The sequence below is a fragment of the Octopus bimaculoides genome, chromosome 14 (assembly GCF_046866305.1).
Source record: "Octopus bimaculoides isolate indiv1 chromosome 14, ASM4686630v1, whole genome shotgun sequence".
Classification (NCBI taxonomy): Eukaryota; Metazoa; Mollusca; class Cephalopoda; order Octopoda; family Octopodidae; genus Octopus; species Octopus bimaculoides.
The window spans coordinates 20,906,062-20,933,844 of record NC_142941.1 but is presented as its reverse complement, the minus strand read 5'-3'; the positions used below and the strand labels follow the sequence as shown (position 1 = coordinate 20,933,844).

The window sequence follows — 27,783 nt, the reverse complement described above, 5'->3', positions numbered from 1 at the left end:
ATATACATATATATACAGGGTGGGGTAGAGTGGATGGACGTTCTTGAAATGGGACTAGGCACAGTAGCTTAACTTTGCACATCAGATGGAAGCAATTTTTGAGGCAAATGACAACCTCATTTTTATCTGAATGGCATGATGAATCAACAGAATCATCATTACTGAGCTCTTGAAAATCCAAGAGAACTGCACAAAAGACCACTGCACAGCTCAAAAGTGATGGTCTGGTGTGCTGTTGGAAAAACTGGTCCTTACCTTTTTGAAGACAATAATGGAAATGCTGTTACTGTGAACTCTGAGCATTACATTGAGATGATAAACAACTTCTTTGTGCCTGAATTACAATGAAAACGTATGCCTATTTGACATGTGTGGTCTCAGCAGGATGGGGCAACAGCCCACACAGCCAGAACATGAATGGATGTTCTTCGTCCTCTCCTTAGTGACCGCCTCATTTCCAGGTTTGCTGATATTCCTTGGCCTCCTTGGTCCCCTGATTTGTCTATGTATGATTATTTCTTGTTGGGGAAACCTCATGATACATGTGTATGCACATAAGCTCCATACATTGGATGATTTGAAGGAAGCTATTCACGTGGAAGTTGCCCAAATCGACAGAACAATGCTGGAGAAGGTGGAGGCCAACTTCCAAGAACACCTTCAGAAATGCATCAATGAAAACAGACACCACATGATGGATGTTGTTTTCCACACTTGATTTTGACAAATACTAATTCAATACGAACACATTGATGTTAATAAAATTTGTTTGCAGCTAAAATTAATGATTTTGTGAATTTTTCAAAAACACCCTTCCTCTCTGCCCCACTCTGTATATATATATATACACACATGTATAAGTATGTATATGGTTTCCTCATTTAGTCTTCATCCTTTGTATTTGTTTCTTTCCTCTCTTTTGTCAATAAAAGTGATATGAAGAATGGAGTTTATATATATATATATATATATATATATATTTATACACACATATACAGATACGCTTTGTAAATAGCTGATAAGGTACTGCTTTTAATCTGGACATGATTGAGAGAACAGCTGGTTTTTTAAAGTCCTTTTGTTGCCATTCGCCACCACATCAAGGATATGTCCTTGTGAATCCAGGTGTCCCAAGGCAAAATGATCCACCCACTCAAGATAGGACACAGAAATTTCTAATACACACAAACATAATTACCTATCTCTCTTCCTATATATACATATATGTGTGTGCTTTTGTGTTTGTATATGTGTGTGTATATATGCATATACAACACATATTTCCTGTTCTAAGTCCTATATTTTTCTTATGAATTATTTTCCCTTTTTGTAAATGAGAATTAGTGGTAGTGGGGCTAATTGGGTCATTAGAGAACAGAAAGCAGAAAAGTAAAAAAACAAAACAAACAAACAACAAAACATGGCAATGAAACAAGTTCTCCCAGAGCGAATGCATTGTTAGTTTAGCTGCCAAGCATCATCAGCTACATATTCCAATGGAGCAAGGACAGAGTGCACATTAATATGTTAATATATACAATCACAAGGAGATAGTATTGCATTTTAGTGGGGATGGAAGATATCTGTATATCTGCAGTTTTGTGTTGGTGTGTGTGGGTGTGTATGTTATACATATATATATATATATATATATATATATATATATATATATATATATATATATATATATATATATATATATATATATATATAAAAGATAGTTTGTGCGAGTTACTTTGTATGTTTGAAGTTAAACATGGAAGGACAGGATGTATGTAGCATGCTGAAGCAATGAAAGAAAACAATTTTCTGAAAAGACAAAAACTGATTCTCTATTCAATACACAGCAGGATGAGGGAAATGCAGAGAGAGAGAGAAAGAGAGAAGGGAGAGGACAGAGATATGGTGGATGATGAAGAATAAAAGGAAAATGATTGCCACTATACTGAAAGTGGATGATGTGTAACAAAATCAGCACAGTAAATTTTTTTAATGCTGAATCCATTAGTCCGTACACTGTCACTTTTGTCTGTTTAATAGTGGACAGTTATTATATATATGTATATATGTTTATACACACACATATATATAGTTACTCTGTCAGTACATCATTCATTCATAATATTATTTACAATATCACTTAGCATGTCCCTTCAGATATGAATTACAAAGTTCATAACATTAGCACAGGAATTTTAGAGGCGCTTTACATGAATGAGCATTGAGTTTCAGTTAAGTCAAGTCGTTAAAGAGCTGAGTAAATCACTCGGATGCCCTGAGCTTGGTGAACATGTAGCAGCTGCAATTTCTCTGTATCTTGTCTCAGTGGGTTGAATATGGCTGCTGCCATTTGCAGCTCCATGTGAATGGTTTATGGGTGAAGGGTCTTTTCGAGGTCCACTGACAAAGACGCCTCCTTGGCCACGTTGTCTGTTAATGGCATGACGATGCCGCGATTCATACAAGTATTTCTACAAGCAGAAAATGAATGCAAAAGTAAATAAAACATCAAATGAAACATATCATCATTATTAACATCTTCATCACTGATATAACAATTACTTCCATAACATCACTAACATTAGTCTCTTACTGAAAATGCTTTTGGTTGGATTATTTTTTGTATACTGGTTGAGAAAATGATGGCTATGCAGTCTGAGAAACTAAGTTTCTTTAGAGAAGACTGAGGGAAATGTTACTGTAGTTGTAAGTTGGGTGAAGATCTTGATGTAGAGAAAATTTAATTAAATTTGTTACTGTGTTGCCTAGATTTTGTTTTGTTAAAATGTGTTGTGTATATTAAAATAGTCCCTATGATGACTTATCTACAGAATAATTTAAAACTGCAATGTTTACACTTGCACAGAATCCATTTTCCTTACTACTTGCTTGGATATTAACAACAAAGATTTCCAGTTACTCTAGTTTAAATTTCCTCTACCCTATTCCTTCAAGTTTATGTCCTGTCTGCCACTCACTGTACTCTGTGAATTACCAAGAACTGATTAACTATCTATCATTCTGCATTTAGGAAATCTATCTCAACACACTCTTCTGTAAAGCTATCAGTCTCATGATTTCATTGGACAAAATCTGTTTTGGTTGTTGCACTTCTTCCACACCTATATCACTCGTGCAGTGGCCAATTTTTTTGCTGCTTTGAACTACTTGCAACAGTTATTATCCTTACTTTCCACTATCTCTGAGTAACATTCTAAAAATACCTTATATATTTCTCTTTAAAAACAAGCCTTTACTCAGCCATCCATTGGTTCTGTAGCTTTAAATTATTTTACTACTGCTGTGTAATCAAGGCAACAGATATCCCCTAACTGCACAACAGTCACTGACCATCAAATGCTGGTACTTGAAGTCAGTTAACTGGTAAGAGTTCTACCAGTTATATGCTGGATAACCCTTGCATCAAATGTGTTTCACGGCCGTAATACTTGCAAGAAACCCATCAAGAAAGCAAAAGGTTTTTATTCATTGCAGGCCTGAAGCTCCGCTGCCTCTTCTGTTCTTTACCAAGTGAATCTCTTACTAATTTTCCAGAATTCTCCAATCTGTCACCCTTCTACAAGAATTGATCTGAAAATATCCTTGATGTAAATATAGCCACAAAAGTTACAATTGGTTTTGCTTCTTCCACAATCTCCGACATCAATAAAACTTCCGCTAATACCTTCATTTGCCACTCTACCGCCCTTACTACCAAATACATACATTTATCAATTGCAAAAAAATCCCCCCACTCATGAAACACTGAGGGAATCCATAAATGATTACCTGAAATCAAATCTCCTTTGATTCAGACTGTATGATCTGACCCCTGGTTACATAGTGTTAGGAAAAAGAATGAGATGGTTGTGGCTAGAATACATTTAATTACAGGTCTATTTGATGAAGGCTAACCTGGAACTTAAACAGCATTTCTGTTCACTCCAACTAATTCTGGTATCATCTTCCATTGTCTTCAAGCACATTCACTTAAAGGTAATGGAAGAAGATAATGTTGGAAGTGAGAGCTTAAAGGTAGATGTCGGAGAACTTGCTCAGATTAGGATAAATTCCTGTAGAGAGAAAAGGATTGAAGAATTGGTAAGGATATTCACTAACTCTGGTGTAGTTATGCAGAGTGTGTGCAAAGTGAAGCTGGCTGCAAAGAGAGCATAAAATATGGAAGCTTTTTCTGAAAGCAGTTCTCAGCTTAACACAATTTTCCTTCACACTCTTCCATGTTCACCATGATACTTACCCGCCTTTCTTTAGGTATTTTGCCCAAAGCCTCTAGTTTTGCTCTGGCTTGTCGTCTTTTTAAAATTCGATGATACTGTTTAGCATTCACGTACAATGGCTCCTCTCCAGTTTCTCCAGGCTAGAATAAAGATAATAATAATCCTAATAGTAAGCTAGAAAATAAAAGATCAGATACAACAATAATAGACAAGGAAAAGCAAAGTTGCCTACTAATCGATCCATCATGTCTGTTTGATTCCAGGATCGTAAAGAAAGAAGACAGAAAACAAAAATACATTGAGCCTGAAGGGGTTAAAGGCAAGACTGACCACAGCAGGATTTGAACTCATAATGTAAAGAGCCAGAATAAATACTGCAAGGTATTTTGTCCAATGCTCCAGTGATTCTGCTAATCTATTGTTCTTTAATAATTGTGTCTGAAGTAAGCACAAAGCCAACGATTTCGAGGTAAGGGGTTTAGTTGAGTATATCATCATCAATGGAATAAAAAGTAGAGTTGGCCTCTGCAAGATTTGAATTGAAAATATAAAGAACAAATGCTGAAGGGGTGCATTTTGCTCAAAGCTTTAATAATTCTGTCACTCCAACCCCTTGTTGTTGTTGTTGTTGTTACTGTTGATGATGATGATAAGTGTTTCTAAAATAGGCACAAAGCCTCAAATTAGAGGGAAGGAGCAGTCAATTGACTCCAACACTTGAAAGGCAAAGTTGACTGATGGGTTTGAACGTAGACTGTGAAGAACTAGAACAATATTCTGACAATTCTGCTAATTCTTCAGTTTAAGATCTGTGATATATTATTTAATCTGGTGTTGTAACATTTTGCCATTCCACAGCTTTCACTTATACTAGAAATGATTTTTCAAAAAGTTTTGGCACAAGGTCACAAACACGTGGAGGGAAGTATAGTCAAATGAATTAACACCAAGATCTGAAATCAGAATATAATGATACAGAACTAAACATCACAATGCATTTAGTATACACTGTGTTGATTCTATCACTCGACTTACTTTAAAATAAAAGCAAATAGAAAGAAAATATAACCCTGGCATTTTAAAGCAACAAATTTGAATAGATCAACCAAACATACAGAAGCAAGACAAAAGTTTCTGATACTTACACTGACCATGGGTAGTTGTTGACCAGCTATCTGCTGCGTTGGTAAATTTATCACTTGAATACCTTCAATATGATAAATTATTAATAACCATTAATCATTGATGACAAATAACTAAATAGGTCTTCTCTCTGGTTAATTATTAAACAATGGGCATTCAGCTCAACCAAACTATTTGTACTTAGTTCTATTTACTAATAGGGTGTCTTCGTCAGATTCTCAGTTTCGCTCTGTGTGACCACATCTCAAATAACACACGAGAACAATGTCATCAGCAGCTGATCATTGAAGATCAAGTTTGGCAGTGCAGGATACAGCGGCTTGGCCCCATTTGTAGGATGATCGCTGGAAGACAACTACACCAACTTTTGTGGTAGCAGCAAACCATGCACTGGTGAATCTGGCACAGTGCACCAAAGAAGAGATGGGCAAAATAAACTGAGGAAGACCTAAAGTCACAGTGCCTTGTTGTACCATTCTAAACTTTTTATTCTTTACAAATAATATACAATGCTTCAAGCAAACTACAATACTCTCATATATATACATATATACATGGCATGTGTTGGGCAATTCAACAGGAAGCGACAAGCCAAAGGACTGCTCCAAGCTCCAATGTTTCCACAGCTGGATGCTCTTTCTAACGCCAACTACTTTACAGAGTGTATGAGGTGTTTTTATGTATGCATGTATGTATGTATATATCTGGCGTAGCCATCTGGTTCACCAGTCCTCAGTCAAATCGTCCAACCCATGCTAGCATGGGAAGCGGACGTTAAACGATGATGATGATGATATATATATATATATATAGATATCATTATAAATATACAGGGATTAGCAATTGAGTTGCTTCTCCAACATACTGAAAAATTTAGAAATAGCAGTCAAAGAACTACTGATTCCAAACTACAAATTTTCTCTAAAGTGGATGGTGATATTTATGGCACACATAGAACAAAAAACCGGAGGGAAAAGCGTAAACAAGCCAAGCCTTTAGTTAATTGGATACAAATCGTTTCATGGTTAAGTGAATGGAAATTTCACTATTCCAATCTTCAGCCTCAATATTCTGATAAATTTGAAAGTGTCTCTATGTGTGCCATAAATATCACCATCCACTTTAGAGAAAATTTGTAGTTTGGAATCAGTAGTTCTTTGACTGCTATTTCTAAATTTTTCAGTATGTTGGAGAAGCAACTCAATTGCTAATCCCTGTATATTTATAATGATAAATAGTCTTACCGATAAAGGTTTTTTTCATACTGAACTACTTGGCAGAATTGTTAATTATTAATTCTGTTATTAATTGACGATTCTCTGCCCTTATTCTTGTATATTATATATATAGATAGATAGATTTCATATATATACAACTGGCTGAACTTCCCTGTGACTATAGTCTTTTCTGAATATTTCCCTACCCGAATAATATAATCTACAATTGTTTTCCACATTATTTACTGGGTGTGGCTGTGTGGTAAGGGGTTTGCTGCCCAACCACATACTTTTGGGTTCTGTCCTACTGTGTGGCACCTTTGCCAATTGTCTTCTACTATAGCTGCAGTCTGACCAAAGTTTTATGACCAGATTTGGTAGACAGCTACCGAAAGAAGCCTGATCGTAAAACAAGTGGCAAATCATCCCCGACGCAAACCACAGCGGATCGATAAATGCTACAGCAAAGACTTCTTCCCGTCAGGAAACTACAAGTCATGAGTCTGGTGCATCAGATAGTACTCGGAGGAGACCGAGGATTTTGTGGCCTGCTGCTAAAGTTTGCAAGACACATATAAATTTCCAAATTTTGGTTGGTAGGGATATAAAATCCAAGTGGGTATAGTAGTCGCTTTTACCACTTATTGATGCTGGCTAACCTCAAGGAATCTATAAAAACTCCAGTTAGTTTGATTTACTAACCTCAGTCTATCTTCAATTGGTAAATCCATGTCTTCACAGAGACTGCATGCTTTTGGTAGAGAAAATAATGAATTAACAATAAAGAAGAACAGAGATTTATATCCAGTTCTATGCAGCAGTTAATTACATTTTTTTCATTTCTGCACCTACATATGTTACTGCAGCAATTAATGCACACTTAAAAATTTGCATTTTTATGTGCATTTATTGTTAATTGCTGTGTCTTCAGAGAGGAGTCAACTGCATTGTTCAGATAGAATCTGAATTAAATACAGGTCCAGCTGAAATCTATCATACATGTGGTGTTGTCAATGTTCCAACAAGAGCCTAGATCCTGACCTTTTCAACTCTGCTGGTTAAAAACAAATTGACTAGCTTTCCAAGGGATTTTAGCACTCTGTAGACATAGACCATACTTTAATGGTGAATGGTAGTATTAATGCTTAGTATCAGGTTACCGTAAGAATGTTTACTACTGTTGTTATCATCCCTCTCCCTAGTATTGCTACTTATAAAAAAAAAAATTAATAAATGCACCCTTTTAAAGCCTAGCCAGGCTCAAGGGCCAGGTTTCCTGGTTTCAATGGCGTATGTGTTCCCCAGCTGGACGGGACGCCAGTCCATCGCAGCATTACTCATTTTTGCCAGCTGAGTGGACTGGAGCAACGTGAAATGAAATCTTTTGCTCAAGAACACAACACGTCACCCGGTCCAGGAATCGAAACCACAATCTTACGATCATGATGCTGACACCCTAACAACTAAGCCACGCGCCTCCACATTGTTACTTATACTACTCATATTATTATTATTATTATTATTGTTAATAATGAGCTATAAGTCTGATATTTAATTTGCTAAATTTACTCTCAAATTGTTCTGTAATCCTTAGAATAAAGTTAATTTATGTAGGAGTTCATATTTAATTACCCTATAGACTTAGTATAGTTTATTTGATCTCAATTCTAATTTTGATATTATATATTATGCAATTACTCCGTTTGCTTCCTCTAATATATGGTTTGGCCTTACTAATTACTTCTCAGGTAATTTTATATTCTTTATTATTATCTTTTAAGGACCAAATTAGTTTACTTAAGCAAGTGTTATTCCCCCTTTTGCAGTCTCTAAATGAGTTATCGTGATTTGGCAATTATTTTTATACATGTTTCGCAAACGCTGAGATAATAAAATACCTGACCTTGTGAGTGGATTTGATAGACGGAGACTGAAAGAAGCCTGTCATGTCTATGTGTATGTATCTTTGTGTCTGTGTTTGTCCCCCACCACTGCTTGACAACTGGTGTTGGTGTGTTTATGCCCCCATAACTTAGCAGTTTGGCAAAAGATGATGATGGATTAAGTACCAGACTTAACAAAAAAAAAAATTCCTCAAGGCAATGCCCCAGGATGGCTGCAGACTAGTGACTGAAACAAGTCAAAGATAAACAAAAAAACTGCTTACCCTGAGGTAACTGTACAGGTTTATTATTGGAGTCTACCAAAACGAGAGATGGCTGTCCATTAACATTAACTTGGTTTAGAAACAACATCTGTGGTAAACCGGAACCAGCAACGTTGGAGACATTGTTCTGAACAACAGATTGAGCCTGGATGACATTGCTTCCTTGTTGTGACTGCTGTTGGACTATTGCTTGTTGAACTTGAACATTCTGCATCTGCACTCCATTACTTGATTGCACTACCAAAGGCACAGCCGTGTTGGCGATGGCAGTCTGGGAAGATGCAGGAGTGGCAACATATGTTGAATTCGATAGAGTGGTGTAGACAGCATTTTGAGACTCTGTTACCTGATTCAAACAAAATAAAACAAATTTAATGGTGTTCCTTTTTTCCTTCCTATTTCAGCAGTGATCATCCTGTTTTTCATTCAGACATGGTATATCTAAGACTACATGACCTGATACATACTTAACGTGTTGAAACAGAGACCTGGCTGCTGAAATATACAACCTTTGCTTCAATTAATTTTTAAAATAATTAAGAATTTTGTAAAATAATTTTGTCAATATTAAGCTGGTGCTTGGAACTTGCCCCATTGGAACTGAAATTTTAATGGCAGATTTGAATTTAGATCACTTTAAAACAGGATGTTTGTGTCCTAGAACCAGAGGTGGTCTTAGGCAGGTTGGTAAGAAAGGATTAACTAATGAAAGAACCTTTTTATGACCAGCTATTCTACTAGAAATAACAACGAAATCTCACGTAGTAGAATGAAAGCATTGGTACACTATGCTTAAAATAAAAGATGGGATGGTCATGGCTAGAATGTCCTTGATGAAAGCTGATCTGGAGCAACACAATAACAATGTATGCACCAAACCATACTATGTGGTCAAACAGGAAAAAGATATAAGAACAATGTGGTGTGCTGGGTTTATTAACAACTACCTAGTGTTGAATTGGAGTTTAAGATAACTCCAGTGTAAAGCAGTACCATCAGGGAAAATGGAAGTTTGCATGTAGATTGTCATAGTACAAATTGGATTTATCAGGTATACTCTAACTCTAGATCTACATCAAGATAGTCAGAAGAAAGTTGAAAGAATTAAACTCTACTATTGAAGTCAAATACATAAGATTAACTATTTATCATTCAGATTTCTTTGTCAAATGTATTGCTTATTTATTCACATTGTTTTGAATTAATCACACCATTATCTTGTAGCTTCAAGATTTCAGTGGTATGTTTGTATATTTTCAGGGTAGTTGTGAGAGAGGTTAGATCTGGTCAGTATTAACACAAAACAGAAAACTAGTAATGAGAGAGAGAGAGAGAGAGAGAAAGAGAGATATGGAGAGCAATACTTACATGTACTATTTCTGCTGCTTGTGTTTGATTCAGACTAGTTAGTGGGGTACCATCTTGAGTAATATATTGAATACTAGAATGTCCTTCTTCTGGGTTGACAGTCACGGTTAATGGCTGATGTGTGTCTGAGTCATATACTGTGTAGGTTTCACCTTCTGCCATAGCTAATTACAAAACAAACAGGGCTTATTACAAGATAAAATTAATGTAAAGACATATTTCTCTTTTTTTTTAATTCATTCCTAGTTAATATTAGTAGTAAAAAAGTCTTAATGATGCAAAGCCACATAATTTGGACAAAGAACCTCTTGACTAAATTAGTCCAACTACTTTTCTAACTCCAGAAGGATGAAAGTCAAAGCTAAGCCTAAGCAATTTGAACACAGAACATAAAAGGGCATAAGTGAAGTATCTAACTGATTTTTCGACCTACCATGCTAATAATCCTTTCTACTATAAGCACACAGCCTGAAATTTTTAGGGGATGATGCAAGTTGACTACATTGACCCCAACACTTAACTGGTACTTATTTTATTGACCCTGAAAAGATGAAAGGCAAAGTCAACCTGTGTGGAATTTGAACCCAGAACATAAAGATGGACAAAATGCCATGAAGCATTTTGTCTGGCATATCAATAATCCTGACAGATCACCAGTTTTATAATAATAACTAGCAGAGATACCCAGCGTTGCCAGTGTTACATGCAATTGAAGAATGAGACTTTTCTGTTATATTTTCTTTAAGGAACTGGAATACCTATGATTTGAATTTCATCAAAATTGCACATGAGGGTTCTTTCCTTCTTTACACACCCTAAAAAATTCTAATCATGACACGTTTATCCCATACTACTGATCTTTATGCGCATATTCCAAAATTCCAGTCTTCTGGAACCTATAAAAAGGATTTTGCTCATGCAAAATGGAGCTTATGGAGCTCTAAAATGTGGGAATGAAGGGTGGGTGTGTTAATGTCAACGAGAGAAGTTGAATTGTTGGGAATGTTTTTAACTTGGGTCTTATAGTATGCCTGTAAATATGTGAGAATATAGTTTCACTCTCATAGTTTCAGTATGAAGTTGAAAGTATTTAAGTGAAAGTATCTGACATTACAGTAGCGACATGTTATTGTTTCGCTTTTGACATATAATAGTGAAATAGTGGAATAGTTTCAGTATTAAAGTGAAAGTATCTGACATTACAGTAGAGTGATGTTATTGTTTCACTTTTGACATGTAATACTGAAATAGTGAAGGAGATATGATATTGCTGTGGGCTCGAACTATGTAAGAAGTTAAAGGAGATATTTGCGAAGTGTTGTATTGCTCTTGAATACTGCCCTGATGTCATATGGGCCGCATATCTTTTGTATCTTTTCGGAGAGGCCTTTCACATAGGGTAGACAGACTGTAGACAGTTTATTGGTTTCATCCTCTCTTTTCTTCATATTTGGAGTAGATAGTATGTTCTTGGGGTAGTTGTTTCTTAATAGATTGTTACTGAGCTTGATCATTTCCTCGTGGTGGGTATTCAAGAGCAATACAACACTTCGCAAATATCTCCTTTGGGTAAAACCACCAACAGAAGAGAATATGACCAAAAACTGCGTGTACTCCATCCCATGCAGCTGTGGTAGGTTATACAAAGGCGAAACATGTCGCCCCCTCAAAATAAGGGTAAAAGAACATTGCAAAGCTGTGACACGAGGAGATATTGATAAATCGGGTATAGCTGATCATGTATGGAAAAATGGAAACCACCTCCCCCTATGGGATGAAGTTAAAATAATAGACAGGGAACAACACTGGAAAATACGAAAACTAAAAGAAGCAGCACACATGCTAGGACAGAACAACCTCCTAAGCAGACCGAGTGCAGATATGAATAGCATATGGGAACCGGTATTGAGGAAGGATAGATTTATAAGCCTTAAAATTCACCCCATAATTGCCCACGGGCATATGGCGTAGTGGTTAAGAGCGCGGACTACTAACCCCAAGGTTCCGAGTTTGATTCACGGCAGCGACCTGATCAATAATAGTAATAATAATATAATAATAGTAACATCGTTAGGAATGAGAACCCAGGTTCTAAATTTCCCCCAAGACACCTGACGAAGGCTGGAGGCTATATCAGCCGAAACGTTATGTTAACAAAAAAGATGAGGACAAATATCCGTCAAATGTAAATAATGTAAATAATGTAAATCTGAAAGGATAGTCTTACACTGTTGTACCGTTGAATTACAAATAATGCTCATCTGTTATGTTCAGGTGACCCTATAGCTTCCAATAGTACAACTGTATTCGTCTTTGCTTAGGAAAAATGACTAAATTGTGGGTGTGAAGCGCCCATGAAGGGGTCTTTGGAACTTCTAAGAAGAAGAAATTTTAGAAATATTACTTTATTTGTGTGTAATATGTATGGTTAAAATTTCATCAACATCAAAAATATATGAATTTTCATGGGGGTTATGGCTGTCATGCATAGAATATAATTTCCAAATTTCATAAAGATCCATTCAGTACTTTTGACGTAGTTTTGAATAAAAGAAAATGACTAATGTTTGTGTGCATGCGTATGTGTGTGTATGTGCATGCGTATGGGTGTATATATGTATAGCTATCTGTATGCATGTATATATGTGTACATATTACATGTACATCTATATATATACATGTACACATATATATACATGTATGCATATAGATCTATATCTATATATATATCTATACATATACGTGTACAGATACATCTATATGTATACATGTATAAATTAAAAACATAAAATTAAAACAGAACACAAAGGATTCTGCGGTACACATGTTTCAAGCTTTATACACAAACAGTCGTTGCATCATTATATGAGTATATAATTGATAGACAGGATGGTATAAAGCTATCTTCAGCCGCAAATATATTCCCTCCCAAGATTATATCACAAAGAAAAAAGAAAAAGAGAGAGAAACAGGCGAGAGAAACAGGGAAAGTCCACTTGGTATTATCCATTGTAATATGGTTATCCTTTAAGTTGATACATTTATATAAAAGTTCATCGGTATTCCGAAATCTGTCCATATTGTACCACAATTCAGAGTAGAGTGAATGATAAATATAACTAGGGTATATGAGATAGAAAGAGAGGATCAAAAAGGCAAGAAGTTGGAGGTTAAAACAATATAAAATACGAAAAAAAAAAACAATATAAAATAAGAAATAAGATTCACAAATAATAATTCGAAAATAATAGAAAACAAATTGGGGGGGGGGGGTAATATAAGAAAAAATACGGATAATAAAGTAAGATGCATATCAAAGATTTAGTAGGGTTAGAATAAGGTAATAAGGTAAAAAAAGGAAATTGGATAAAGAAATAGAAAAATTTAAAAAATGGAAGAAATAAAATGAAATAACAGAAGTAAAGAGAAAGAGGAATAATAAAAAAAAAAAACTAAAAATAGAAAAAGAGATAGAGAAATAAAGAGATCTAAAGGGATGAGTTCGTAAATGACAGACATACATGATGCTGTCTTGGCCAGGAATAGTGGGGGGGGGGTCATAAATAATGTCTTAGCTAGAGTAAAGTTGAAATATGATATCCTTGTGATTAGTGGTCAGTTTAGCCAAAGCACACCACTACAACTTAAGTATACCAACTTATCTATTATATTGGTACATACACTTATTTAGAGGATAAATAAATTAAATAAATAAATGATGAAAGTGGTAAATGGTAATTAGAAAATATAAAAACTAAACGAACAAAAATTACAAAATGTAAAAAAAGGGGTTAGAAAATATAAAGAGGAAAACTAGGGTTGAAGTTAAAAATTCAAAATACAGAGTATGGGGAACAATTATAATAGTAGTAATATAATAGTAATATTGTATTACATAATGTAATAGTAATAAAAAATAACAACACCGATAACAATAATAAAATAGTGGTTTGAAAAGGTACATTGATTAGAAAAATATTGTGATTGGGGAAGTTTCGGCTTATCTATTTGTGTAAATTATATGACATAGTGAAACTACTACTATAATCGTGTTTTAATCGTTTGGGTATTGGTATATGAAGTTAAAGGAGTCTGGGTTTGTATCTCCTAATGAATACTAGTATAATATTATTATAAAAGCATTGCAGTGATGAGTGTTATTTAATGTTACCTTTGTGTATTGTAGTGTTATTCGAAGTTTTAGAGCCAGGGACTAAATTGTTTAGTAATTTTCCTGTAAAAATGGGATTATGGATCTTGGGTTATTAAATATGTGTGTATTTTATGGGGTCAGAATCTAGCTATGTGAGGGTAAACTGAATAATTAAAGTAAATAGTTAAGTTGGGGGTAGAGTAAGGGCTTCGTTAATTCAAAGCCTGAATGGTGGCAGGATGGATCTGACGAGGGAGTTACCAATGAGAGAAGATTTAGAAGTGATTATAACTTAAAAGAGGGGACTTAGGGATTATAGTATTTAAAGGTTTTAATGAGTTTATGTGTGTACCGCGGAATCCTTTGTGTTCTGTTTTAATTTTACGTTTTTAATTTATTCTTTCACCTCGGCCACTATCTGACATATACAGGTGCTTACAATTATCAAGTATTACTTCTAAAATTTGTATACATGTATACATATACATCTCTCTCTCTCTCTCTCTCTCTCTCTCTCTCTCTCTCTCTATATATATATATATATATATATATATATATATATATATATATATATATATATATATATAGATGTATCATCATCATCATCGTTTAACATCCGCTTTCCATGCTAGCATGGGTTGGATGATTTGACTGAGGACTGGTGAAACCAGATGGCTACACCAGGCTCCAATCTGATTTGGCAGAGTTTCTACAGCTGGATGCCCTTCCTAACGCCAACCACTCAGAGAGTGTAGTGGGTGCTTTTACGTGCCACCGGCACGAAGGCCAGTCAGGCGGTACTGGCAACAGCCACGCTATATATCTATATATACATGTATATGGATACATTTGTGCAGATATATATATGCATGTATGTATGTATATATGTATGTATTACATACATTTTTATTACAGGTACAAGACCTGAAATTTTGTGGGAAGTGGTGGTGGAGGCTGGTTGATTGCATCAACCCTAGTACTGAACTTGTACATATTTCATTGATCCCAAATAACAAGTTTACTGTCTGTATACAGTGCTCAGATGCACAACTCATCAGAAAAGTATAAAAGAATGGACAGAAAGCAACAATAAGTAAAGAGAAGCAGTAATGACAGCCAAAAGTATATGCCAAGTACACAGGATTAAAATACAAGACAGAAAAGTGAATAGTAAAAGAGCCATAAAGAGGAAAGGCTACCCAGGTGTATCAAGGAGTAATGTTGACAAATTTTGGGAAGCATGGAATTTTTAAAGGATATAATATCCTGACAGCTAATAACCAATGTGGGAAGTTTATTCCATGCTTTTACATTTCTGAGCATGAAAAAATGTTTCTGAAAGTTATGGGTGCTATGTTACTCATTGATTTTACAAATTTGTCCATGAGTGGTAGAGATATGGAATTCAGATAGCAGCTAAAATTATGGTTGGAAAGATACAATGACACTATGGAACTTAAGTGCTTGTAAGCATTAATCCTTTTGTTACCATATTTCTGTTAATGTATGCTGCCTTTGTTTCAATTAATTTTTAAAATAATGAAGAATTAAATAAAACAACTTTCTTATTATTAAGCTGGGGTCTAGAACAAATTAGTATAAAATTCTGATGGCAGATTATAATTTAAAACAGTAAGTTTATGTTATAGAACCTGAGGTGGTTTCAGGTAGGTTGATATCGAAAAGGCTTAAATGTGCATTAGTTTTAGTGTTGTGTATGTTTATTATCTGTTTTGAGGGTCAGATGTGTGTTTATTTTTTTAATGTGTGTATATTGCTTCTTTTTTTTTTAATGTGTGTGTATATATCTGTATTGTGTTTGTGTCTGAGGGGATTCAGAATGGCATTTTACTCAAGTGTTTGTAGAGTTTTTATTTTCTGTATTTGTGTTGTTGCTCTGAATGCATAATTTGCATTCATATGTGTTATATGAGTTTGGTGATAAGGAATGTTAAGGAAGGAATTGGAAATTAAGACCATGGCGGGAGAACAAAAGTTTGAAGGGAAAAGATGAAATCTTTACAGAGATGAGAATTCAATGATCTTGTATGCAGGGCAAAAGTTAATATGGAGAGATGCCAAGTAAAGTGATCCACATGATGGAATTGGCATAAGACATGGGACTGATTCCTGATTTGGATGCTTCAGAAGTGTTCTATGAAACAGTCAGGTAAATGCTGATCGGTCTGTCCACTCTATAGTGTTACAGAAGGAGCATTTCAGGCAACAGGTAAGATTTTTAGAGAGGCAGTTGAAGCAGTTAATGTAAAAACATTGGTGAGAATGCTGGTATTGATGAGGAATGGGTAAGTGTTGAAGTAGAGTCATGATTATAAGAGGGATGAAGTGGGTCCAGGGTTGGTGTAGAAGCTAAGGACCAGATGTGTGTAACGGACACCTATAGCCACTTTAGAAACCAGTTGTTAAAACTATGCTGTGAAAGAGAAACAGTTGATGGTGAGGACAAATTTAGTCAAGTAGAGAAAGGTAGGGGAAATGAGACAGAGAGCTGTATGATGGTTAAGGAAGAACTAAAAAATGAGGAGACCATTATTGTGAGGGAGGACAGTGTAAAGGGACTTAATGTTCATAGCAAATTGGAGTTAAGAAGGGACAGCAGGGAAAGGTTGGAGAATGTTGTTCATATAGATGTGGGGAGGGAATCCATCAGGAGTGTGAAAATGAGTTTTGAAGTATTTCAAAACTAGTTTGGAGGAACAATTGCAAAGAAAGACAATAGGATGACCAGAGTTGCTAGATTTGTTGATTTTGAAGAAATAGATAGGAGAGACATGGAGCAGAGTACAGACAGAGGTTAGTGGAAGTATAGAGGAGGAGATGAGCTGGTAGATGGTGAAGGACATGAGTTGTTGGTAGTTAGGTGTGAGATTAGTGGAAAGAAGATACTAGAAAGCAGGGTTGCAAAATTGAGGTGATGTCTTGGTGTTGTAGAGGTAAATATGCCACACAAACATGGATCCAATCCCAGTAGTTGGTTTGATGACAATATCATCTTGGCATTGCATGTTGCAGAGGATGGAGAGCTAGGCTCTAGTGAAATTAAGTTGTAAGAAATGCTTTCAAAAGCCAAAGCAGTTCACTGTGTAGTAGCAAGTGTGACAAACAAGTCCTGGGTGCTGAACTCAACAGCCTAAGAACAATCCTGGTTGTTTATTACTGTTGGCATGCCATGCAAAAAAGTGCACAGGTTAGTGTGGCTCAGGAACCAATTGAAATGAGCTTAGATTTGAACTTGTCCTTGGAGGGAGTGAAAGATACAAAATGTAGATGTCTACTAAAGAGAGAGTATTGAACTCTCAGGCGAGGAAGGACAGGGGGTAAAGTGACAACAGTGTGTAGCTGTGTGATGAGGTAGAGAGGTTTTTTAAGCGGGTCAGTAGGAAGGAATGGTAGTGCGATGAGTAGGTAGCATTAGGGGGAGTTGGTGAACAAGTATGGAGGTGTGGGAGGGTTGTTTGAGGGTGAGAAGAGTAGGCAAAAGCAAGATGAGGGTAGTGGAAGGTTCAGGTGCCTTTATGTAGGATGAAGTGGAGGGGTGTGTGACATTTGTGTGAGCAAAGAAATCAAAGAGTAGGCAACTGATAAAAGTAAAAACAAGTAAAACTAAGTGAATAAAATATTGCAAAATTCTGGTTTCTTTTGGGTACCACCTCGTATTTGTCATTCACTCACATGGTCATCCAGTTTCTTTCCTATAAGCTACAATTCTCCTTACTCTTTTTCTACCCTCTTCTCTCTTACAACTCTTCTTTTTCTTTGTCTCTTCTTTCTTACTTCACCTCAATATACCTAATCTCCTATTCTTCTTTTGCGGCTGACAGTTTCACCTTAATTCCTCACTCCCATCTCCCTAACTGCCTCCAACCATCCTTACATCTCTCTCAACTTCTCTCTTCTGAAACCCATTTTTCCCATGTTGTCATTTTCCTCAGCTGCTGTTTCTACCACTTCATTTTCCCAGGTTTCCATTTACATCCCCCCCCCCCCCATCATACACCACACATTTCTTAGATCCTATTCTCAGCAACTTCTCTTGTCTTCTCGTGCACACCACCATCCATTCTATCTTTTCTCAAAATACACTTCTGACTACAATCTTCAAAATAATGGGTTAATTACGTTAAGTTTTAGTTGTGAAATACGATTGCTTTGAATTTACTGCATAAAGTAGTTTATGATTATGGTGATGAAGATGGAGGTTACTAGGAATGTGGCCTGGGTGCCAAAAGGGTGGCAGCCTGAAAAAAATTGGGAACCATTGCTCTAATTTATGCCTTGAAATCAGAACCTGAGTACTGTGTGCCGAGAGAGATTTGTCATCTCAGCTATATCTTCTAGGGTATACAACTGACACCAGATATTTCAAGAGGTTAAATAATGTCACCACAAATGAAATCATGTAATCACATTATTTCTACTGCGAGCTAATCACAAGAATGAAAAGCTGAGCTCTCCCAACTTACAAAATTCATCACATTGTTTGACATTCCAGCAAGTGCCAGTTTCATCATCAGCTAGATATATTTGGTATGCTGTCTTTACCAGTCACAAATGTCATTTTGTGTCTGAAAGGCACTGTCATTATGCTTCCAATGTATGCAATTGTTTGTCACACTCAAACACCAATTCTACAAGATAATTTATATTGGCTCATTACATTTGGACTTGTTTTAACAAAGACATTGAAAGTGATTCAAGAACTGTTAAAGAACCCACATGATAAAGATTATAGTAAATACTAGCAGAGAAACCCGGCGTTGCCTGTGTCACACGGAACTGAAGAATTAGACTTTTCTTTTATATTTTCTCTAATGAACTGGAATAGCTATGATTCGAATTTCATCATAATTGCTGATGAAGATTATTATTTCTTTAATTCATTCTCTCTAAATTTGTCTACCATAGTAAACTTGCTGGCTCGCAGTACGCCCGCCCTCCCACCTTTACCGGAAGTTCCTATCCTCTGTCATCTTTGGTTGTCTCCCGTGAACACTTCTAAGGGCCTAATGCCATCCACACCCCAACCCAGGGTTTATCGATCATATAGCGCATAAAAAAAATGGTGTAGTGTATGCAGGTTGTAGGCTATTGTTTGTTTATGAATTCTGCCAAATGCAAGCTTTCTTTTCAGGTACATGACACTACTGTCCCTCATCCCAGGGTCTCACAGCCCACACCCCCACACCCTCAGAGTTGGCACACTGAAAGGTAGGTCTTGTGAGATTGTTGAGATGCTTGAACAGAGACGTGCAGATTTGTGCTGCATCCAAGAAGTAAGGTGGAGAGGAGGTTCTGCTAGGTTCCTCACAGGCAAAGAACACAGATACAAGATTTTCTGGGCAGGGAACACTGATGGGGTCGGGAGTTTACTTTTTGCGGAGAAATGGGTTGATAAGGAAATCGAGGTAGTCAGAGTATGTGACAGAGTACTTAAGATTAGATTAGTGCTTCACCACAGGTTAGCTACCGTTATCTCGGCCTATGCCCCTCAACCGGGGCTACCTGATGGGCAGAAAGACCAATTTTATGACACCCTTTTGCAGACTACCTCATTGATGAATGACAGGGACCTTCTCTTTGTGGCTGGTGATTTCAATGGACATGTTGGACAACATGCAGGGGGCTTCCATGGCATTCATGGAGGCTATGGCTTCGGTTCCCGCAATGAGGAGGGAACCAGACTGCTGGAGTTCTGTGATGCAAATGATCTTATGGTTTGCAATACCAACTTCAGGAAACTTGCCTGTCACCTACCGTTCCAGCAGACACACTCGCCAGAAAAAGGAGAAGAGGACTGCTTATAAATGCCAAAACCTTCCCAGGCGAAGAATGTACCCCTCAACACAGATTAGTAGTTAGCGACTTCGGGATCAGGGCTAAATGGATGCCCAGAAGTAGGAGGGTCGGGAAGCTTAAAGATCCTGAAAATGGACAGAGATTTAGAGACGTGTTACTCAAAGCCTTCGATGAAATAGAAGGGGATATAATATCACATAATGTGGAAGACAATTGCAGGTTTCTACAGGACAACCTGCTGCAGATCTGTGGATGGTGCAAAGTCCCCTCTCGACCCAAAGTAACATGGTGGTGGAACAATGTGGTTGACAGGGCTATTAGACAAAAGAAACAGGCTTGGAAGAACAGAGGTAGCAGGGAATTGTATCAGACTGCCAGAAGGGAAGCTAGGAGACAGGCTTATTTAGCCAGAGGGGAAAACATTTGCCAATTATCTGCACCGTGAGGACCAAAGACTTGAAGTATTTTGTGTTGCAAGACAATGTGTGAGAGAGAATCGTGATGTCGTAAGAGAGAAATGTGTCCACATGGATGATGGCTCACTTGCACTAAACGAGGCTGCAAAGAGAAAGGTTTGGAGACACCACTATGAAAGGTTGCTTAATAAAGAGAATGAATGGGAGAAAGAGAGTCTGCCGAATGTCGACCCAACAGAGGGACCAGCTATTGTAATTGACAATACCTTGGTAGATAAAGCGATCAAGAGTATGAAGACAGGGAAAGCCCCTGACCCATCAGGAATCACAGTGTCGGCTATAGCCTAGTCACCTGTATAGTTAACCAGGTGATACATGAAGGAGTCATACCCAATGACTGGTGTAGCAGCACCATAGTCAACTGCCACAAAGGTAAAGGTGACGCTTTAGACACAAACAATTACAGAGGTATCAAGTTGTTGGACCAGGTAATAAAGGTCATAGCGAGGGTCATAGCCTAACTAATTAGGGAGAGAGTAAGCTTAGATGAGATGCAGTTTGAATCCGTGCCAGGGAAAAGCACCGCTGATGCTATATTTCTAGTAAGACAGCTGCAGGAGAAATACCTAGCCAAAAATAAACCTCTGTACCTGGCTTTCGTTGACATGGAGAAAGCCTTTGACAGGGTCCCCTGATCCCTTATCTGGTGGCCAATGAGGAAAGTAGGGATAGATGAATGGTTAGTGAGAGCTGTGCAAGCCATGTACAGGGACGCTGTCAGTAAGGTGAGGGTTGGCAACGAGTACAGTGAAGAATTCCGGGTAGAGGTTCACCAAGGTTCAGTCCTCAGCCCCCTCCTATTTATCATAGTCCTCCAGGCAATAACACAGGAATTCAAGACAGGTTGCCCCTGGGAGCTCCTCTATGCTGATGACCTTGCTCTAATTGCTGAGACCTTGCTCTAATTGCTGAGTCACTATCAGAACTAGAGGAGAAGTTTCAGGTGTGGAAGCAAGGATTAGAATCGAAGGGCCTTAGAGTCAACCTAGTTAAAACCAAAGTCCTAATAAGTTGAAAGGTAGAGAAAACATAAACCCCTTCAGGTAGATGGCCCTGCTTGATCTGTAGAAAAGGTGTAGGTAGAAGCTCTATAAGATGTACCAAGTGTAAGCTATGGACACATAAAAGGTGCAGCAATATCAAAGGAAGGCTAACTAGCAAGATAGTTTTTGTATGTGGTAGACGCTCAGGAGCAATGAACACTGAAAATGTGTAAAGAACAACTTCTGCCACATTCCAGGGAAAAACTAGAAGTAGTTGATAGCTTCTGTTACCTAGGTGACCAAGTCAGTAGTGAGGGAGGGTGCACTGAAAGTGTAGCTGTTAGAATAAGAATAGCCTGGGCAAAGTTCAGAGAGCTCTTACCTCTGCTGGCGACAAAGGGCCTCTCGCTCAGGGTAAAAGGCAGACTGTATGATGCACGTGTACAAACAGCCATGCTACATGGCAGTGAAACATGGGCCGTGACTGCTGAGGACATACATAAGTTTGCAAGGAATGAAACCAGTATGCTCCGATGGATGTGTAATGTCAGTGTGCATACTCAACAGACTAAGTACCTTGAGAGAAAAGTTGGACCTTAGAAGCATCAGTTGTGGTGTGCAAGAGATACGATTTCACTGGTATGGTCATTTGGTGACAATGGATGAGGATAGTGAAAAAGTGCCGCAGCCTTGCGGTTGAGGGTATCTGTGGAAGAGGTAGACCCAGGAAGACCTGGGATGAGGTGGTGAAGCACGACCTCCGAACATTAGGCCTCACCGTGGCAATGACTTGCGATGGACACCTTTGGAAATATGCTGTGCGTGAAAAGACCTGACAAGACAAGTGAAACCAAAATCTGTGGCCTTTACCAGGGGTATAGCAAGCCCACTTACGCGTACCTTTCCTTCTTTGGACACAAAACCCTGCTTGTGAAGCCCTGTTGAGGCAATTGAAATCGAAAATTAAACCAAATTCGTTGATTGGCACCCATGCCAACCTTCCTTCATTGGATGCCAGATCAGATTAGAGTCTGGTGTAGCCATCTGGTTTGCCAGTCCCCACTCAAATCGTCCAACCCATGCTAGCATGGAAAGCGGATGTTAAATGATGATGATGATGATGATGATGATATGTATGTATGTGTGTGTGTATATGTTTGTCCCCCCAACATCGCTTGACAACCGATGCCGGTGTGTTTACGTCCACGTAACTTAGCAGTTTGGCAAAAAGAGACGGATAGAATAAGTACTAGGCTCACAAAGAATAAGTCCTGGGGTCAATTTGCTTGACTAAAGGCGGTGCTCCAGCATGGTCACAGTCAAAAGACTGAAACAAGTAAAAGAGTACATCATCAAGATATTGAAGCTATGCAATAATGCATGATTGAATTCAAAACAATGTTTACAAATAAGCATGACATTTGACAGAGAATTCTGAATGCTAAAGGGTCAAGATCTTCAAAACATTTGGCATCATTCTTAGCTACATAGTCATCCCAGAGTTTTAGTTTACACTTAGGTGTATTCATTTTAGTTTGAACTTTGAGGCATGTTATATTGGTACCCTGCATTACAAAATTAACTTCATTCAAGTAAGCGAATATATGATATACCATGTTTCTGCAACAAACTCTGATATTTTAATTAGGCTGAAAGTTCAAAAGAACATTGTTAGAAATAACCTAATATCTACATGCAATTTGAAAAACTGCACCACTACCTTACCACTTGATAACCAACATACTACAGTGCTTAGAAATAAAATTGCATGGAGACTTCCCAAATTTGCACAATAAAAATAAAAGAGTTTTGCATTTAGTGGTGTTGATTTAATAAAATGGACTAGTTTTACAAGTGTTTGCACCTAATACTTGATATGGAGTTTTGCAATATTAGTGCTTGATAATTAAGATAGGAGTGGATGCTTTGACCATTCACAGCATATCTGCAGCTTCATCAGTGTAAATACTTAAATAAAGTTTCCACACAACTCAATTGCTTCCTACAAAATGAATTACATATTGTTTTGCTTGTAGCGTTAATCTCCAAAAAAACTAACAAATTAAGTCTTCATGAATGCTATCTTCATTAATGTAATGTACAAACACAAGCAAACAGCTAAATCAGGAATGCCTGTTGGCTCATTCATTGAAAATGTGAATGTTGAGCTCATTATTCACAGAAGTTTGCGATTTTATGAATATATTTTGAAAGAAGAAAAGTATCAATATTTTTTCTATCTAACAAATCTTTTACAAAGAGTTTTACGGTTTCGGTAGTTTTGTTTCACCTGCTTATGCTAGTCCAATAATCAACATGATATAAGGCAGCGAGCTGGCAGAACCATTAGCAAGCTGGGCAAAAATGCTCAGTTGCATTTTGTCTGTCTTTATGTTCTGAGTTCAAATTTTGCCAAGGTCAACATAACCTTTCGGAGTGATAAAATAAGTACTAGTTGAGTACTGGAGTCGATTCAACTGACTTAACTCCTTCTTTGAAATTGCTGGCCTTGTGCCAAAATTTGAAACCAATAATCAGTGAGACATGAAATGCGTAAAGCATTTTCCTTTTTATATAAATGAAAGAATTGAAGCTTTCCCTTGATTCAATTCCAAGTATTTTCTTTTAAAATATCTTTCCCTTGTTGAATTTGAAATATTTTCAATGTGTTATTTCTAAATGTCACTTCAGTGGATTCAAGTGGCAATTACTTACTTTCCCACATTCAATATAGTGCATTAGATAAGTTTTAAACCAATCCAGGTGAAAACAGAAGCAATAGAAAATTTTTTTTTCATTTTGCTCATTTTATTTGGAAGTTATCTTTGATGAGCTTGTAGGTTTAAATCGAGTAACGCCTCATTTCTTAACATTACTTGGGTTCTGACTTTTAGCTATTATTGATTGTTAATCATTTATCCATTGGGAGGGTCAACAGAGGGCTATTTATTGTTTGTAAAAAATTACCGTTGCTTAAAATATTTTATCTTCACTGTAGCTCCTTTACAATACTAACCTCCCCTACTCCAACCTCTCCTCTCATACCTTAACTGCGATCTAATATGATTCACCCCACCTCAGTGGCATATCTAAAAGGGGAGCAAGCACATTTTTCACAATTGGTGCCATTTCAACAATTTTTTAAACTCTTTAGTTACCAATATCAGTAGTCGTAAGTTTCATACATAACGATGTTGTAGCTGAAACATATAATTAATGAATGTAGAATGCAAATTACATATAACTAATGAGATATTTTGCATAATATAAGAGAAATAAGTTAAAAATTAAAGAGAAAAACAATTAGCTTTAAATCTCTGAGCGAGAAATATGTAGTGACAGTACTGAACAGTAAAGTCTATTTGCCAACACAATGTGGCAGTCCTACACAGGACAATATTACTACTTTTTAGCCCCAGGAAAACGTATTTTCCAGCTGGCTACCAACACATGGCCTGTACCCGTATACTTGTTTGGTATGCGTCCCAACTTTTTTTCATATGTGCTCACTACCCCTAACTTTAGAACCTGGCTAAGTTTCAAGTTTTGTAGATTTGCGAGCTGCATAACGATAGTACTGGTGACACTCGCAAAAAAAGTACCCAGTACACACTGTAAAGGGTTAGCATTAGGAAGGGCACCCAGCCATAGAAACCATGCCAGTAGATACTGGAACATGATGCAGACCTTACATCTACTAGACCTGTCAAATAGTCTAGCCCTTGCCAGCATGGAACATGAACGTTAAAATGATTTATTCAATAGTGTTAACGATAATTTATTATTACTTAAAACTGTAAAATTATCAAACTTTTAGCCTGAGTTGCCAAATCCCACAATTCAGCAGAAGTTATTGTGAAAATTCTATGTAAATTTGTGTTAACTCTGTGCATACCTCTCTCACCTCACAGAAAGTTTACGTTGCACAGCCACGTTATTTTTTTCCACAAGTGCATGTGGTTGTGAATGTCTATACGTTGCAACTGAGTAATTGCAGGGCAAAACATTAGATATAGTGGAGATGAAAGGTAGGGATGAGGGAGTTGTGAGATGGAAAAGGGCATGTCCTATATGTGTGCATACTGTATATGAGTATAGTTATTGCTTTAATAGCACCAAACAGTTCATATAGATTCAATAACTGAAACGAACAAGCATTTTATCTAAAAAAAACATTGCAATTACCAACGTACATCTTATAAAACACCGGTATATTGCAGGTTTATTTCTTTAAAATCAGACACGGAACCAGACAGCTGATGTTTAATCATTTGGATCTCGGGGCGTAGTCGATTACATCGACCCCGAAAGGATGAAAGGCAAAGCTAACCTCGGCGGAAACTAAACTTAGACGGGGAACCTAATATAATAGTGTTCTTCTATTAGATCCAAAGTAAGTTCAGGGATCTTATCTGCTTATATTAAGCAATGTTTCTCTCTTTCCCTCTCCCGCACATTACATTATATATATATTTATCAGCACACACACAACCCTTAATCCCACATTTTTGTGCTGTCATTTTAATGGTGCAAGAAGTTTATGACACCCACATATCGAATGCAATATTATGTGTGCGTATGAAACAGAAAACAAATTAGACAAGGTTTTGCCAAATCTAGCAGATAGTACAATTACAATTAATACGCGTAAAACGATTCACAAAATTAAAAAAGAAAAGACGATGATGATTTTGTTTTAAAGTAAGCGAATAATTAAATCCTTCGCCTAACTTTTTTTATAGTATAAGGCTTCACATCTTTAAAATAGAAACAATGTGGTGTTCATGCTTTTCCAAGGACGTTAGGGAAGTAAAGAATAATAATAATGACCAGGACTATGATGATGCTCTTCAATCTAACAGATACCGAGAGAGAAGTAATAACAACTTAGATTAGTAAATATATACACGTCGATCTTCTTAAAACTAAAGGAGATGTTTGATATGTGCATTTATTTTTATGTAAACATGCATTAAACATCCGCTTCCTAGAAGACAGACTATATATATATATATATATGTATGTTAAATATTGTGATCAGGTTTACATAGAGAGGAAAATGTTAAGATTGGATCTTTTAAACAGTAAATTTAATAAAGTGTAAATATCAATAAATACAGCAACGTCAAGACGTTCGAAAAGAATTTTCAGAAAAAAATTTCTCCCTTTAGCTTATCTCTATTTTCTATGTATATTTCTCCATTAAGAAGTAGTAAACGTGACATGGCTGTTATTAAATTCCACGATCGCATCAACAACAGCGAAGTCAGAAATGAAAACGACATCGTTTTGAACTATGAAATGGTCGACTCTGATTTCCAAAACAAACCTAGCAACGGAGGGGAACAGAGAGATTTAGCACGTGTCCGTTCGGACTTGTAGAAGAAATCTATTGGACAATGGAGTTTGTTGTTCAAGAACTGCCAATGGCTGAACGTCGAAGTAGATATGTGTGTGTGTGTGTGTATGTATGTACACATACATGCATGTATATATGTATGCATAGTTGTTTAAATGGAAGAACTTTGCCTCGTTCAAGTGTTAAAGCGTTTACGTTTAGAAACAGACTAAAAAAATTGTTAGCAACTAGGGATAAAAAAATAATAACAATTAATTTTAAGTTTAATTAATTATTTTTTTTTCAGTCTCCCAAAGAAGAGAAAGTGATTTACAACGTCAAATAAATAAACAAAAATACTGACCTATCATCGATAGTCGTCCACAAGCGATTCGGGAAACATTAATTACAATGTGTTGAAAATGGCGCTGTGCTCTTGTGTAGTATTTGTGTCAACGTCACCATTACATGTGTATACCCTAGTTTTACAGCAGAGAATCTTACTACACAATATGCGTGACGTCATTACCTGACTTCGTGGTTTCACTTCAGGAGTGACTTTTGGAATTCTCGATCTAATAGTCGTCGAAGGCGCCAATTTCAGATACATACAATTTTAATTAAATAAACTCATGTCAGATTTTTAAAATTTAATATAATTTTTATAATTAAACCGATAGCTTAATTTTTTTGTCGTTGTAACTACTACTTGGAATCGATTGAAAAAATAGCCAACGAGTGAACCTCTGATGAATCTATAGGTGTTTGATCTGCTAGAAATAGCAGCCAACTCCCCCCTCATCCCACACTCTACTATCTTAAAAAATTAGAGTTAAGTTCATTTGAAATAAAGAGTGTTTATGCTTTTCATCTGAGAGTAGAT

At 36.7% G+C, this 27,783-nt stretch overlaps 1 protein-coding gene across 2 annotated transcripts; it reads right to left on the bottom strand.

Annotated features, from left to right (window-relative positions):
• Positions 1-1,805: 1,805 nt before the first annotated feature.
• Positions 1,806-27,400, bottom strand: LOC106876130 (uncharacterized). Of its 2 annotated transcripts, XM_089362489.1 has the most exons (7): positions 27,265-27,360; positions 12,361-12,508; positions 10,134-10,297; positions 8,766-9,111; positions 5,384-5,445; positions 4,259-4,378; positions 1,806-2,471 (listed from the first exon to the last, which is right to left on the bottom strand). In XM_089362489.1, the coding sequence occupies exons 2-7, from the start codon at positions 12,392-12,394 to the stop codon at positions 2,238-2,240; spliced, it is 960 nt and encodes a 319-aa protein (XP_089218615.1). In that variant the 5' UTR covers positions 12,395-12,508; positions 27,265-27,360; the 3' UTR covers positions 1,806-2,237. The 2 variants fall into 2 exon arrangements, with proteins under 2 accessions (XP_089218615.1, XP_014780032.1); XM_014924546.3 differs by lacking the exon at positions 12,361-12,508 and having other exon boundaries at positions 27,265-27,400.
• Positions 27,401-27,783: the final 383 nt, after the last annotated feature.